The sequence below is a fragment of the Cladophialophora carrionii genome (genome assembly GCF_000365165.1).
Source record: "Cladophialophora carrionii CBS 160.54 unplaced genomic scaffold supercont1.1, whole genome shotgun sequence".
Taxonomy (NCBI): domain Eukaryota; kingdom Fungi; phylum Ascomycota; class Eurotiomycetes; order Chaetothyriales; family Herpotrichiellaceae; genus Cladophialophora; species Cladophialophora carrionii.
Window position 1 is genome coordinate 3,803,728 of NW_008481816.1, and position 13,946 is coordinate 3,817,673.

General features: G+C 53.5%; 7 protein-coding genes across 7 annotated transcripts; 2 read left to right on the forward strand and 5 right to left on the reverse strand.

Annotated features, from left to right (window-relative positions):
• Positions 1-640: 640 nt before the first annotated feature.
• G647_01354 (isoleucine-tRNA ligase) lies at positions 641-3,655 on the reverse strand (the record flags this gene model as incomplete). The annotated part of the gene is made up of 1 exon (XM_008724754.1): positions 641-3,655. The coding sequence occupies one exon, from the start codon at positions 3,653-3,655 to the stop codon at positions 641-643; it is 3,015 nt and encodes a 1,004-aa protein (XP_008722976.1).
• Positions 3,656-4,094: 439 nt separating this feature from the next.
• G647_01355 (uncharacterized protein) lies at positions 4,095-5,240 on the reverse strand (the record flags this gene model as incomplete). Its single annotated transcript, XM_008724755.1, has 2 exons — positions 4,095-4,209; positions 4,267-5,240. The coding sequence occupies 2 exons, from the start codon at positions 5,238-5,240 to the stop codon at positions 4,095-4,097; spliced, it is 1,089 nt and encodes a 362-aa protein (XP_008722977.1).
• A 586-nt stretch (positions 5,241-5,826) lies between these two features.
• G647_01356 (uncharacterized protein) lies at positions 5,827-5,999 on the forward strand (the record flags this gene model as incomplete). The annotated part of the gene is made up of 2 exons (XM_008724756.1): positions 5,827-5,939; positions 5,987-5,999. The coding sequence occupies 2 exons, from the start codon at positions 5,827-5,829 to the stop codon at positions 5,997-5,999; spliced, it is 126 nt and encodes a 41-aa protein (XP_008722978.1).
• A 983-nt stretch (positions 6,000-6,982) lies between these two features.
• Positions 6,983-8,280, reverse strand: G647_01357 (uncharacterized protein; the record flags this gene model as incomplete). The annotated part of the gene is made up of 4 exons (XM_008724757.1): positions 6,983-7,288; positions 7,428-7,517; positions 7,587-7,617; positions 7,691-8,280. 4 exons carry the CDS (start codon positions 8,278-8,280, stop codon positions 6,983-6,985), a joined length of 1,017 nt encoding a protein of 338 aa, XP_008722979.1.
• A 600-nt stretch (positions 8,281-8,880) lies between these two features.
• G647_01358 (uncharacterized protein) lies at positions 8,881-11,526 on the reverse strand (the record flags this gene model as incomplete). The annotated part of the gene is made up of 1 exon (XM_008724758.1): positions 8,881-11,526. One exon carries the CDS (start codon positions 11,524-11,526, stop codon positions 8,881-8,883), a length of 2,646 nt encoding a protein of 881 aa, XP_008722980.1.
• Positions 11,527-12,060: 534 nt separating this feature from the next.
• On the forward strand, positions 12,061-12,601 carry G647_01359 (uncharacterized protein; the record flags this gene model as incomplete). The annotated part of the gene is made up of 3 exons (XM_008724759.1): positions 12,061-12,221; positions 12,277-12,377; positions 12,429-12,601. The coding sequence occupies 3 exons, from the start codon at positions 12,061-12,063 to the stop codon at positions 12,599-12,601; spliced, it is 435 nt and encodes a 144-aa protein (XP_008722981.1).
• A 175-nt stretch (positions 12,602-12,776) lies between these two features.
• Positions 12,777-13,706, reverse strand: G647_01360 (uncharacterized protein; the record flags this gene model as incomplete). Its single annotated transcript, XM_008724760.1, has 3 exons — positions 12,777-13,392; positions 13,452-13,469; positions 13,525-13,706. 3 exons carry the CDS (start codon positions 13,704-13,706, stop codon positions 12,777-12,779), a joined length of 816 nt encoding a protein of 271 aa, XP_008722982.1.
• Between the last annotated feature and the right edge of the window lie 240 nt (positions 13,707-13,946).

Genomic DNA, 13,946 nt, shown 5'->3' on the forward strand with positions numbered 1-13,946 from the left:
AGCTCCATGTCAGCAAAAGTCGGCTTACCCTTTCTTTAATGGGAGTCTGGAACCTTGAAACGTGTGACTCCAGCTCAGGCTGCACGCTAGTCCACAGAGCTATCCACAAAACGTCACTCCATGACGTCGCAAGCCGCCCATTTCTTGTCCCAGATGCTCGCTGCCTCGATTTGCGGACGACGCTCAAGCGTACGAGGTACCTTGATCCGATCAGCACGAGCATGCTTGCATTTTGTGCCCATTCATGATCCGACAATCAGCAGCTACGAGTAATTGACCTGTGGTTGATAAAGTGTCTTTCCCTCACGCGGTCCGTGCTCAATTGCTCTTAGTCATCAGACAAGCATAACCCCGCAATGTGCATCCTAGCGTGCGCCTATGGGTTGTATGTCAACCTCTGAAAGTCCCATGACCATCGAGGCAAAGTCGCATTGTGGCGTTGCGATCGAACATGCAGCACGAGCTGCAAGTCGATCTCGGGCGTCAATTTCTTGAATCCCCCACGCCAAAGCTTGCACTTACTACAGGCCCTCCGCTTGATCCGGAATCCGTCGTCCTGCCGTGCTTCCGAATGATGGCTATTTGACAGAGATTCGACCTATTGGTACTGGTACAGGGGTATCTAAAAAGCTGCAAGTCCCTATGTTCGCCCTTGGAATTCCGCTACTACATCGGTGCAACGTCCACAAAGCAACAGGGCCTCTTCCTCACCATTTCTCTTCTCCTGTGTTTCGACCACATACTGCCAGCATCGACTACACTTGAGACTGGAAGGACTCTTGACAACAGCCACTCCAAGCTTCTGACCGTCTTGCGAGACAATGTCATTTGAGTATGACCAAGTCTCAGGTGACGCTCCATTGTCAGCTTGCTGCGCATCCTCTTCGCCTTCTATCGATAAGACGTCAACATTTGATACAACCAGGAGCTCCTTCCAGGTATCTCCAGGTAGACTGGGCATGTCAATATCTTTTCCCAGGTAGATGACAACATCTGATGCCAGCGACTGTCCCATGAGTTTTCGAGTCCGAGCTTGCTCCTGAGCCGCTTTAACACTTGTGTTGACAGCAACAAGCTGAGGCCACAGGGCGAGTAGCGAAGGATCGTACCATTCTTCTGGCACCGAAGTCCATACTCGTTTCAGCGGGTGCTCTAATAATTGCTTGTAGGAGTTCGGACTGTGCTCCCAGCTTTCTTCGATCAGCAGTGGGGTGAGTGGCCCAAGCATATTCTGTAACTGCGTGAAGATGTGATGCAGTGCCGTTTGAGCACTGACACGCCTATCGCTCGTGACGCTGTCGCAATACAGCACGTCCTTGATAGCCTCGAAGTAAAAGCTCGATAGGTCGCTCGTCACCCATCGGTAGAGGGCAGCATTTGCTTTGTGGAACTCGAAATCCGTGTAGGCCTTGCGAACAGAGGAGAACACTTGGTGTAGGTGCAGCAATGCGATTTGATCCAGCCGGGACATGTCCTCATACGGCACGATTAGCTTGGGGTCGAAGTCGGCTAGCATGCCGAGCAACATCTTCATGGTCAGACGGTATTTGTCGAGCATGCTGTGGACTGACGAGACGACTGTCTCGCTGATGACAACATCCTTCGTCCATTCGCTTGACGCAACCCAGAGTCGCAGGGCGTCCGGTCCAAGTGGATGAACCTCGCGTTTATGCTTCGTCTGCTTTGCGGGAACTCCCAGTCCAGCAACAATTTGGTCAGGAGCGATCACGTTGCCAAGGGATTTGCTCATCTTCTTCCCCTGAGAGTCCAAGGTGAAACCGTGTGTCGCAAGGACGCGGAATGGAGCGTGGACTTGCCTTCGAGGCTGGGAAACAGGATCCGGACTTGATTGGGACGCCTTCTGGTATGCGATATGTGTGAGCAAGCTGGACTGGAACCAACCTCGATGTTGGTCTGTGCCTTCAACATAGACATCCGCGAGCGGTGTTGACTGGCTTTCCACGTCCTTAAGCATTAAGCTCCAACTGGTTCCGCTGTCGAACCAGACGTCCATTGTGTCTATGCCGCGGACATAGTCTGACGCATCTCCCGGTAGACCGGGAAGAACCCACCTTCTGTCATCAAGAGCATCAGACCACCATGCGTCGATACCGCGCTCATCAATAACTTTTATGATGTGGCTGATGCTATCGGAGGTCAATACTGCTTCGCCAGTGTTCTTGTGATAGATTGCCGGGATGGGGACTCCCCAAGCGCGCTGCCGAGAGATGCACCATTCACTCCGATTCTCGACAAAGCTTCGCAGGCGCGTCTTGCCTGTCTCGGGCAGGAACGTAACCGCCTCAAGAGACTCGAGGGTGTCAGACTTGATCTTGGAGACGTCGGCAAACCATTGAGATGTGGCACGAATGATGATTGGTTCTTTAGTACGCCAATCGATCGGGTACTTGTGTTTGTATTCATGTTGATGAACCAGCAAATTGCTTGCCTGCAACATCTCCAACACGGTCTTGTTCCCCTCCCTGAACACGTCCTGCCCTGCGAGTACGCTGGGATCCTCGGGTGAGGCTGTCTCGTCAAAACGGCCAAGACTGTCGACCGGAGCTTTGACGGAGACAACAGAGGCTCTGATCAAGGGTTGTAAAGCTTCATAATCTTCCATGCCGTGACCTGGAGCACAATGAACCAAGCCTGTACCACTCTCGGCAGACACAAAGTCGGCATGAACGATAGGTCTGCCCGCGGCTTCGGACCCAAATTGCTGCAGGCCGGAGTAGGTGCTCTGCAACAGCGTTTCAATTGGTATGTTGTCCATGATGACCTTCAAGTCTTCTCCAATGGTCTCTTGTAGGTACGAGAGCCTGGACTGAGCCACAATCAGCAGGCCGTGGGTGACCGACTCGACAAGACAGTATGACACAGAGGCGTGCACCGCAATAGCTTGGTTTGCTGGCAGAGTCCAAGGTGTTGTCGTCCATATCAATGCATGAATCGTATCACTTCCAGACAGTCCAGAACTGGTCAACTGGAACTTGACCAGTGCTGCGGTAGAGACATGATCCTCCTCATACTCTAGTTCCGCTTCTGCCAAAGCAGTGCCTGAGGATGGCGACCAATAGACTGGTTTATTCTTGCGATAGATTAACCCGTGCTCTGTCATTGCTTGAAAGACCAGCAGCTGTCGCAGCTCAAAGTCCTTCTGCATGGTCTTCCAGTGGTTTTTCCAATCACCCATGACGGCCCACGATCGAAAGTCGGCCATTTGCTTCTCAACGGCCTTGTATGCAAACTTCCGGGCCGCGCTACGGATTGCGACTGGATCAACGCCTTGTCCTCGGGCCCATCCATGCTTTTCCAGAGCTTTGAGCTCGATCGGTAGCCCATGACAGTCCCATCCAGGTATGTAGTCCACCCTCCGGCCTTCACTTAGCCTGGACCTGCAGATAATGTCCTTGACAATCTTGTTGAGTGCGTGCCCGGCGTGAAGATCTCCATTGGCGTAGGGGGGTCCATCGTGAAGGACGAATGTGTCGGCAGCCGGCCGCTCGCGGCGCTGCCAGGCATAGAGGTCATCTGTACATCTTGGAAGATATTTGGCAAGGTCGGCCGGCGTTGGCCGCGGCGGGAATGTCGATTTTGGGAGACGGAGAGTGCTCTTCAGGATTTTAGCGGTATTTTTCAGAGCTGCGGGCATATCACTCTACCAGGCACTCCGCGAAGCTGGAGGGCTGTTAGGTGGCAGCAGCGCGCAACCAAGTCCACGAAGAAGCCTAAGAGAAAGACAGGCGTAGGCGGTTGGGTGACCGTCATTACCTGCACGAAGTCATATGTATCGGAGATAGTTTGGGATGGGATCGCGACATCTATCGCGTGTGTCTTCCGCAGGCGAAAGAAAAACCCGGTCGAGCACAACTCTACAAGACGCAATGAGCGTCAGGCTAAGGCATCGCTCACGCAGCTCACATTCTTTCGTGTGCAGGAGTAATACGAGGCCACGGACGTCATATTCATCGCTCATGCTCGCAAAGAACCCGATATATACGAACAGAAGACAACCCCACCAGTGCCCCAAGTTGCTAGTCAAACACCGGGCGCCTCGCTCCTGGAAGATGCAGTGAATGCAAGCCAGAATATCACTCTGTCGATAGGCGCGAAGACTTTGGCGAACTCTCTGTGGAGGACTTTCCTCGATCCGAGCCCTTTCCTTGAATCAAACCACTGCTCGGAGACACTCTCGAGGCCCATTCCCTGCGACACGTTAGCAAGTCTACCGGTCTGACTTGGTTGGTCTCAAGAGATACTCACGTCCAGCTCCCGTCGTAGAGTCTTCGATCATGCTCCGTGCCAAAGTCTGCCTCCTTCAGGGCAGCCTCGATGATAGCTGCCGTTACCCCCGTGCCACAAGTGGTAATGAAAGGTGTTTGAGGGTCAAGCTGCTTAGACTCGAAAACCTTTCTCAACTCTTCACCCGGAAGGAGCGTCTTCGTGTCGGGATCCAGCAACTCCTGAAAGGGCACGCTCGTAGAGCCAGGCATGTGTCCGCTTCTGATGCCTGCTCGTGGTTCTGGCTCGGTTCCTTCCCACCTGCCCTTGGATCGGGCATCAAGTATCTGGATGTCTTCCGAGCCCTCTTTCCCATGGTCATAGCCTATGGTCTTCATTTCTGCAAACTTCACCACCATGTCCGTGTTGTAAGCGGGCACGGCGTACTTGGTTATGTTCGGAACTTGTGGGGGCCCGGTCTCGACGGGGTATCCTTCCTGGACCCAGACACGGAAGTTGTTCAATACGTGAACTTTCGGATGGCCAAAGACACGCATGGTCCATGCCACTCGAGGGGCGGAGAACAAGCCGAGCTCTTCTGTATCGTAGATGACCACTTCGTCTTCTCTCCTCACGCCCAGCTTCGACATTGCATCGGCGAATGCATCGCAAGTCGGCAACATGTGTGGCCATTCCGACTCTTGGTCTTTGATCTCATCGATATCGAAAAATCGCGCTGTCGGAATCCTCTTCTTCAGGAATGCTTGTAGACCTGTCCTCTTCTCTGGATCGTTGGGCATAAACCATGCGGCACATATGGGGATGACCTTGGGAGCTGTGGAGATGGCAGTGGGAGCGTTTTTCTTCAAAGCTTCGTCAAGCTCTTTAGGGGTGACGAGGTACGAGGAAAAGCCGCGACACCGTAAGGAGGATATGTGATGGGCATGGCTTTGCAGTGGGCGAACCGCTGCGGGGCGCCAGAGAGGCACGAAGCCCGTCGGCGTGGGTGCGCGCATTCTGTTCGCTGATAAGTAGGTCAGATTATCGTGGCATTGTTGCGACCGAATCTGAGAGAGGTCGACCACTGTCTCCAGCTCAGCAGTCTGAATCGTCACAAACTTCGCTGGACCAGAAGCCGCAGGAAGATAGCGATTAGCAAGAGTAACAGCTGAGCAAAGAAATCTTCGGGATGGTATCAGTTCCTCTCAAGAGCTTCCCGAGCTTTTCCTTTCGACTCCGCATCTGACGTACTGTAGCTAACTGCGAGTAACTAGCGCCAGTATCTAGTGTGGGAGCGAGGACGGGAATGCCAAAGGACACGACGAAACACCAATACCTGCCATCCTCAAGTCTCCAATCCTCGGATCGGCGACCTGGAAGTTGTGACGCGGCGATTGACGCTTTGACACGCGACAGGCATGTGAAGCAATACTCAGTACACAAACAATACATTTTATGTACCACCCACCGTTTCAACCTTGACATCACCACATCCTCGCCTTTCATCACCACACGCCCAGCTGCACAACGAGGTAGCCCCCATGAAGGTCAAGATTCAGAAGTGGCACGCCGTCGCCACATGGCGATGGGATATGCCCGAGGATGAAGTCTGTGGCATCTGTCGCGTCCAGTTCGACGGCACTTGTCCTACATGCAAATTTCCAGGCGATGACTGTACCCTGCTCATGGGAAAGTGTGGTCATTCGTTTCATATGGTGCGCACGTTGTGTCCTCCGTCCTCAGACCTTGCTAACGGCAATAGCATTGTCTTTTGACCTGGATTCAACAGGAGTCATCGAAGGGTCTGTGTCCGATGTGTCGCCAAAGTAAGCCCGACGAGCCACATGCAATAGCGCTGTTACTGATACCTGTAGAATTCGAGTGGAAGCAAGGTGCTGGACAGGAGCAGGTGGCGAATGTGACAGGACAATAACAGTTGCCCACGAAAACATTCCCGCTTGAGAATTATCGACTATCAAATATGCCCAGTTGCTTCCCACCAGACACCATCTATCGCAAGGAGGCACTGCTTTGAGAATCATGCCGAAGAAATGTTTAGCCTCTGCACCGAGCTCTAGTAGCCTGACAATTCGACAGTTCCACAATTACAACCTCCGCCGCCGACTGTTATCCACGAGTATTGCTGGTGCAGTCCAGATTCGACCACAGCACTGGACAAAGTCGACGTCGTTACAAACACGCAGGTCAGGCAACGTGGAGGCATACCGCCACAGCGAATGAGGCGGCAGACTGAGTTAGACAGCCCTCGTTGCCTCTGGACGGTGAAGAACCCCTCCCGTTCTATGCTAGTTACGACGAAAGAGCCTACAGAGTGGTGCCCGATATGCAATAGACTCTTTCCGGCGGTCTCGTGTTAGCCTCGTTGCAGGCTCTGCACACCTCCTACGACCTGTTGGTGACTATGGGTGCCAGAAATCAATGTCCGCACGAGAGATCGCACGCCATGTCGCACTGAACATGTGAAGTACAGCCGTGACCAGAGTTGTTTCATTGACGCAGACTACGGACGTGTCGATGTCTCCGAGGCGCCGTCTCAGTACCAAGTGAAAGCACTGGATGATACGCGCCAGTGGCTTTCTTAATCAATCGCATCATACCGAACGTCCCTTCACCTGTTCGTGCGAAGTGTACCAGACGCACCGCTGCTTAGTCGGACCAGGCGATCTCATTGTATCGAAGTACCCAGGCAACACGCACATATGTACACGCGACGACCACAAGCATGCAAATCTGGCCGTTACCGCCAATAAGTCGGCCCTCGCCCCTTCAAGTACACTTCCCACGCCTCGTCCAGCACCTTGACCACCTCATCCGGTAGAGGTCCCTTCTCCAAGTCCGCCAGATTACTCTCCAATTGCTGTAACGAGCTGACGCCGATAATAACGCCGTCGTTGCCGCCATCCTTGGGAAACTTGAGCATCGAGTGGTGGATGCACCATCTCAACGCGGTCTCGAGGAGAGTGAGCCCGTTTTTCTGTACCACGGGTTCGATGTGTTGTAGGGCGAGGAACGTGTTGTCATGGAAATACCGGTCTCGGTACATCTGTAAACGTGTTAGATATCGTTACCCAAGTTTGGGGGCATCCCTCTCGACCAGTCCACGTGCAACCTCTATCGATAGAATGATCACAACTGAACATGGAGCAAGGAAAAGTAGGGATTTCGATCCCACAAATACATACCTTTCCTGCCCGGTGCAAGTCTGCAAAGCGACCTTCGCTCGGAACTTCCGATTTCGACTTATACTTCCCGCTGAAGACCCCTCCAGCAAGCTATGGCCACCAGTCAGCGAGAACAACGGGAACTCAGAGAGCTTGGCCGCCGCTGCAAGTTGGACTTACCGGGTTGTAAACCACCAAGTCAATGCCGTACCTGGAGCACTCGAGGTCAGCTAACTGAATGCCGTAATTCAAGTTCCGGTTCACGGAGGAAAAGCAGAACTCACTTCCTACACGCCGGGACCAACTCCTTCTCAATATCCCTCGTGATAGCATTGTACATGGCCTGATAGATCGTGGGCTTCACCCAGCCTCGTTCGTTGGCGATGTTCCACACCTCGGCGACTTCCCAGGCCGCGAAATTCGACAGGCCGAGCTGCACGAACTTGCCTTCCTTGAACATCTTGTCGCACTCCTCCAGCGTGTCCTTGAAGGGCACAGATCTGTCCGGCGCGTGCAGGTAGAAAATATCCACAGTCTCGGTCCCCAGCTCTTTCAGACTCTTCTCCAAACTGGCTCTCAGCTTCTCCGGCGCATGATCGCCAGGGTTGACCGGGTAGCATTTCGTCGCGAGCGTCAATCCCCGGTCCTTCCACTTCGCTTCGCGGGTGAACGCCTCTTGGTCGCCTCCGATATACGCCCGCGCCGTGTCCACTTCGTTGTAGCCTCGCGACTGGAAGAAATCGAGATTCTTGTTGTACTCGTCCAACGTGGTGATTCGACCGCCCTTCGACTCCGTGCCGGGAGGACCAAAGGTCATCAACCCAAGGATCACACGTGGCTTCTGGGTGCCCATTGAGGAAGTGACGAGGGGCATTTTGCCGATCGCCGTGGGAGGTCGCAGCTGATGTGTGAGAGACGTGAGGCGCGTAGTGGTGGTGGTGGTGCTGCTGCTGGCGGGGAGCGAAGCGACAGAACGTGTAACCGCTCTATTCCACATCAAGAGGAAATGGAATCACTTGTCACGTAAACTAAGAAGTGGCCTGGAAAGATAAGGTGAAGAAATGTCGTCTCAGAAGTCGCGATCCCGACATCGGATTTGAGCCCGTGTTGCCCGATGACAGCATTGAAGGCTTCTCCAACGTGGCGGGGAAATCAAACACTGACGGGGCACGAACACGGGGCTCGACGATGGACGCAGTGACCTCCTAGAACATGGACCACGGGAGCCTTTCTCAAAGGGCACCGGCGTTGGCACGTGTTGTACGGCATGTTGCCGCCACGGTTGGAACCCGCTACAGCGAAATGATAAGAAGTCGGCTTTCCCAATTTTGGACGACATGTGACTGCTTTAACGGTTCGCGTTTGAGCTAAGATGTGGGACGTGAGGCTGGACGGAGTATGCTTGAAACAAATGGGTATTCATCGGATGTCTGTGGTGCATAGGTGGATGTCGGCAAACCATCGAACTTCGATCTCAAGCCCTGCCTCCTCTTCCCCTTCCCCTGCCCCTGCCCCTTCTGGCTCTCGTACCAAAGCGGAATTTCATGTCGTCGTCATCATCGCTGTCGTCGTCTCGGACACTCGTGACAGGCAAGGTCTTCTGGCGTTTGGGCTTGCTGGTGTCGGCAATAGAGCTCGCAGGCCTCTTGCCTGTCCGCACTCCTATTCTTCTCTGGGTCGGGTCGCCGCCTTCCGTGTCAGAACCATTCGCGCTGGTTCCTTGAGTCCGGTCTGCGGCACGGGTCCGTCTCGGTACGGTCGGATCAATTTCGTGCTCTGCGATCTCCGCTGCTTCGCGCTGCAGACGAGATGTTGCTGGGCTGGTTTGCGCGATTACCCTGTCTTGACCATCCTCTCCACCAGAAGCATCCATGTCTTCTTCGTCGTCATCGTCAAGCACTACTCTGGCCTTCGATCTCCCACCGCTGTTACCACTCAACTGTTGCGTCTCACTTTGAGTCGTTCGCTGACTCCTCGCCTCCTCCTTGCGTCTCCGTTGCCTTTCGACCTCCCTGTCCTCTTCGCTGCGAGGCCAGTACTGATCGCCCAACCCGCCGCTCTTGATCGGAACTTGCTCTAGCGGCACAATAACTTTTCTCGCATGGGTTCTCCGCTGTGGCGGGTCGCCCTTGCGACGGAATCCCTTGAAGTTCTTGCGACCGTTCCATTTCGGGTCCCACTCCGAGCCGTATTCTCCGTTTTCACGATCTTTGGTTTTGCTCTTGTCGCGGACAGGAAGGTCCAGAGTTACAACTTGGACCAGATTGGCAGGTGCTCTGTCTTCAACATCTGGTAGGCTCAGATGGGAATCATCTTTTCTGGCTTCCTCTTCCTCGAGTCGCTTTCTCACCGCTTCACGCACGTCAATGACCTTTTCCTTCTTGATCTTCTTGACCGACGATTTTTGCGGTTGGGGCTCCTCTACATCGAGGCGACCATTGGCGGCTGCCTCCGCTAGCTTCAGTCTCTTCAGACCGGTTGCAGCTGGAAGGAGATCGTCAATCTGGTTGGCAAAAACATCAGCAGACTCCTCAGTAAGGGAGCGTCGTCTCTTTTTAGCCGTCGAGACGGGCTCTTGTTTTATGTGTGAGACCTGAGTCTGCATCCCTGGCTGTGTCCGTGGTGCCTGAGGATCATTGGGCTCTTCTTCTTCGACGACCTCATCGTCGACGTAATCATCGACAGCGTCCGGGTCGAATCCATCGTCGAAATTCTTGAACTTGGTGGCCTGCGAGATTTTAGGCATAGAGAACGGCCGAGGAGCGGGCTCTGTAGGAGGACTGTTTTGGGAGTTATTCTGAGCCGAAGTCTGCGGGTTTTGGGCGGCTGATGCTCCTTCGTTTGTTGCCAGTGGTGTATCTGCTCGGGGAGCACCACTGATATCTGATATCTGAGATCCGGGCACGCCGTTTGTGCGGACCGATGTTGGTGTGAGCGAGACAAGAGAATTAGCAGCAGTCGGTGCAGGCGCAATGATACTATCATTTGTGCTCTCAAATGGCACCGTCTCCTTCAAGACTCCAGCATCATTGGACAATATGGCCTCCAGAAATTCAGATTGGTCAATGGCCCGTTGATCCATCTTCAGCACAGTCTCATTCATGATTTTGTTGGTCCATTCCTGTAGAGCGTCGTCCTTGATGGAAGGACGAACCAAGACGACCCCGCCCTTCGATGGGCCGATCTGCGTATCGCCATACTTGCGCCCAGCTACATTCTGCACGAACTGTAGGAGGTCGTCGCCCGTTGTCTCAGCGTTGACCACCTTGAATACTAGCGCCTTTCCATGCCCGTCTGTAACGACAGGCATCAGATTATCATATTGATTTTGGTCACAGAACACAAAGGTGTAGTGCTCGAAGACACTGGCTCGAGCCGAATCTGGTTGATAGGCCTCTGGTGGTTTCACGGTGGGTTCCTTTCCAGGAAGAGGAAGGTAGTCTTTTGGGTCGGGCCAGTTGACGTCGAAGTCGATCTCTAATGGAGATAGATTGACATCTTGGCTCAAAGTTGTTGGGGTGGTGGCATAGTCCAGAGCATCCAGATATGCCTCGGTCACAAGGTGTTTGCCGTTGACCAACGCCTGCAAACCCTTGGGTGTATTCCTCTTGGCGGCAACGACGTGAGTGGTGTGATTTGAGAATTCACTGACACCTTTGATATCATAGTTTCGCACTCTTGCCTGCTTGTCCTTTAGCACGCCAGCCTTGATCTCTTTCTTGAGCAGGTTGAAAGTGAGCACACAAGGCTGCCATGTAAGAGTAAACTCATACGGGCATGTTCCTGGTCGGATTGAGTTTTCAGCACGCTTCAGCTCCGTGGAGGGATTCGGTTCCGCCTCGTTCTTTGGATCCTTCTTTTTGAGAGGCTCGCCGTTGACGAAGGTGCCGGTCTTCGAATGATCTTCGACTCGTATCTTCGTCCGAGCAAGAATGTTTCCCACATCGCCTTCTTTTACCGGGTCGACGGAGATGGTAAAATGCTGTCTAGACACCGTCTTGTGATCAATGGCGAGCATGACACCGTCTTTCTTCACCCGACCAAAGAGGTACCGCTGTCCAGGCTTGAGCCACATACGCTTGCCCTGCATAAAGTCCGCATTGCTGTCGAGGATCCACATCTTGACTGCATCGTAGAGAACGAGAGGGAAAGAAGAGGGAGGCGCTTTTTGTAGAGGCTGAGATGAGCGTTGGAGCAGGCGGCAAACTGCAGGCTGCGCAGGAGTACATGTAATTATTGTGACGCGCGACACGCTCTGACGTTCGACGCCTGGAGGAGCTGCAGGCAGTGGAAACTAGTGGATTAGCGGCATGCTGCCTAGAAGGTTGCTCCCGCAGACCTTGGGGGCCAGGGGCTTAGTTAGCGGGCATTGATGATGGAACATCCGGAGGGGTCCCTGGTGTCCCGGTTGTGCCAGCCTCACAGGGTCCTGGCCAAGTGCGGGGCAGCCTGGACTCATTGCACGTCGGATCAGCAGGGCCATTCCAAAGGTCGCCAACTTGCTTATTGTCATTGGCAACCGGCTTCACCAGGGGCCAGCCAAGCAGATAAAGCGGTTGCAACCCAGTCTCATCTGTTTATACCCTCAGCTTCCGCTTTCCGTCCTCTGCGCCAAACTTCAGAGCCCATCCAGCAGAAGCATATCGATTGCAACATGTCCAACTCGATCGACGAGAACAAGCCCGACCTCAAGGTCGACGAATCCCCAATCTCACCAATCGAGCGCCGCAACTCGCTCGAGAAACACCTGCAGTACCGGCCTGACGTCCAGGACTTGAAGAACCGCAATATCCTCTACGATACGAATGCTGCACCGTAAGTCTGCTTCGCTCTCTGGAAAGGCGATTTCAGGTGCTGATTTCGCACGCAGGTCCTTACAAGCCAAGCAACACGAACTCGAGCGCCAACAACAGTCGGACAGCCTCAGGAAACACCTCGAGAAGCGTCCGGAGCGAGATGAATTGGTCGAGCGTCAGTTTTGGCTCGCTTTGCAATAAGAACGCACATCTGACTACACGATAGGAAACATTCTGCCCGATTCCAACGCCGCCCCCGCCCTTCAGGCTAGCCAGAAAGCATTGCAGAAGCAGATGCGAGCAGACAGCCTGGACCAAAAGATCCAGCATCGGCCGAAGCCGGAGGACTTGATCAAAGAGGGCATTCTGGAGACGGACGAGGACCCGACAAGGGCATGAAACAAAATCGAGTGTCGTCAAAGCAGTTCTTCTTTATAAAGTTTATTTAGGTCGACAGGGTCGTGGCTATCTCTCAGTGCAAAAAACCGAGACGTAAAGATGCTTCAGTAGCTCATACAATAGCCCAGCATTTGACTACAAACCGCCCTATGTCCTCGTTGAGCGTTGTCCCCGTTCAATAGCTCTCCACTGCCTCACTCTCGGCCCCGCCCCTGGTATCGCTGTCCGGCCTCCAACCTTTCGGCCTCTCCTTGCCCCGTACGATCATCTGATAGACGCCATTCTCGACCTTCTCCACCGACTGCCTCGTGGTCTTGAGTTTGGACTCGAATTCCTTTGCCAAAGGGTAGACTTTCCCGGGATTCACTCCTTCGAAGGCGGCTCGGAGATCTTGCATATCGGTCAGGATCGAGGACTTGGACGGCTTATCGTCTCCCGAATACGTCGGTAGTTTCCCGTTCGTGGCCATATACGTGATGGCAAACCGCATCAGCTCGCCGGTCATATCAAACAGGCCCAGCGCGTAATCCTCGTAGGTGAGCATGATACCTTCGGGGAGTTGTGCCGCTGCCTCATCGAAGCTCATGATCCGTTGAGTCTCCAAATAGTGCTGAAATGACACCGCTTCGATGTACTCCTGGATGCCTCCTGTAATTCTGTCTCGGTACCGATACGTGTTGATGCTCTGTAGATCTGGGACGACGCTTTGTAATAGGTTGCGGATGGTGGTGTACATGGGAGTAGTTGTCTTCGATATTGAAGGGTGGATAGGCTTGCCCAGTTCACGGACTCTGTACTCGTGTGAGCCAGGTGGCTTGCCCATTTTCTGCTTGTGAGGGCAGCGTCTTACCTTTGTAAGGCGAAAATGCTGCGGACATGATTTCAGTGGTGGCCACATCGATGAACCCAGAACGCCAACTCACATCTTCTTACTCTGAGCAGTCACATCTCTGGACGCTTTGGTGATATTCTCTCTACGGTCGTGGTGCTCGTCGAGCTCTGCTCGAAAGGTTTCGAAAATGGGAAGAAATGGGGACTTTGTTTCTTCAGGTGTTGCGGCTGGATCGTTTGCCATATCTTCAGGTTTTCTTTTCACGCCTGCCATGATGAATTCTGAGATCTGAGGTGTGCTAACACAGACGAAGACACAAACCTTGCACATTAACAGACAAGTGATGGGAAAACAAGGGAAGACAAGGTTGAAATATTACGGTGAAGTTGATCCAGTTCCCACGCTGCTTGGAGACGGGATTGCTGGTTGCTCAATCGAGGTGACAGGCGCGAAGGCCTTCTCAAGTTGATCGCTGGATGACAGTCCCGACGCAAAATATAAGAGAGAAACTCC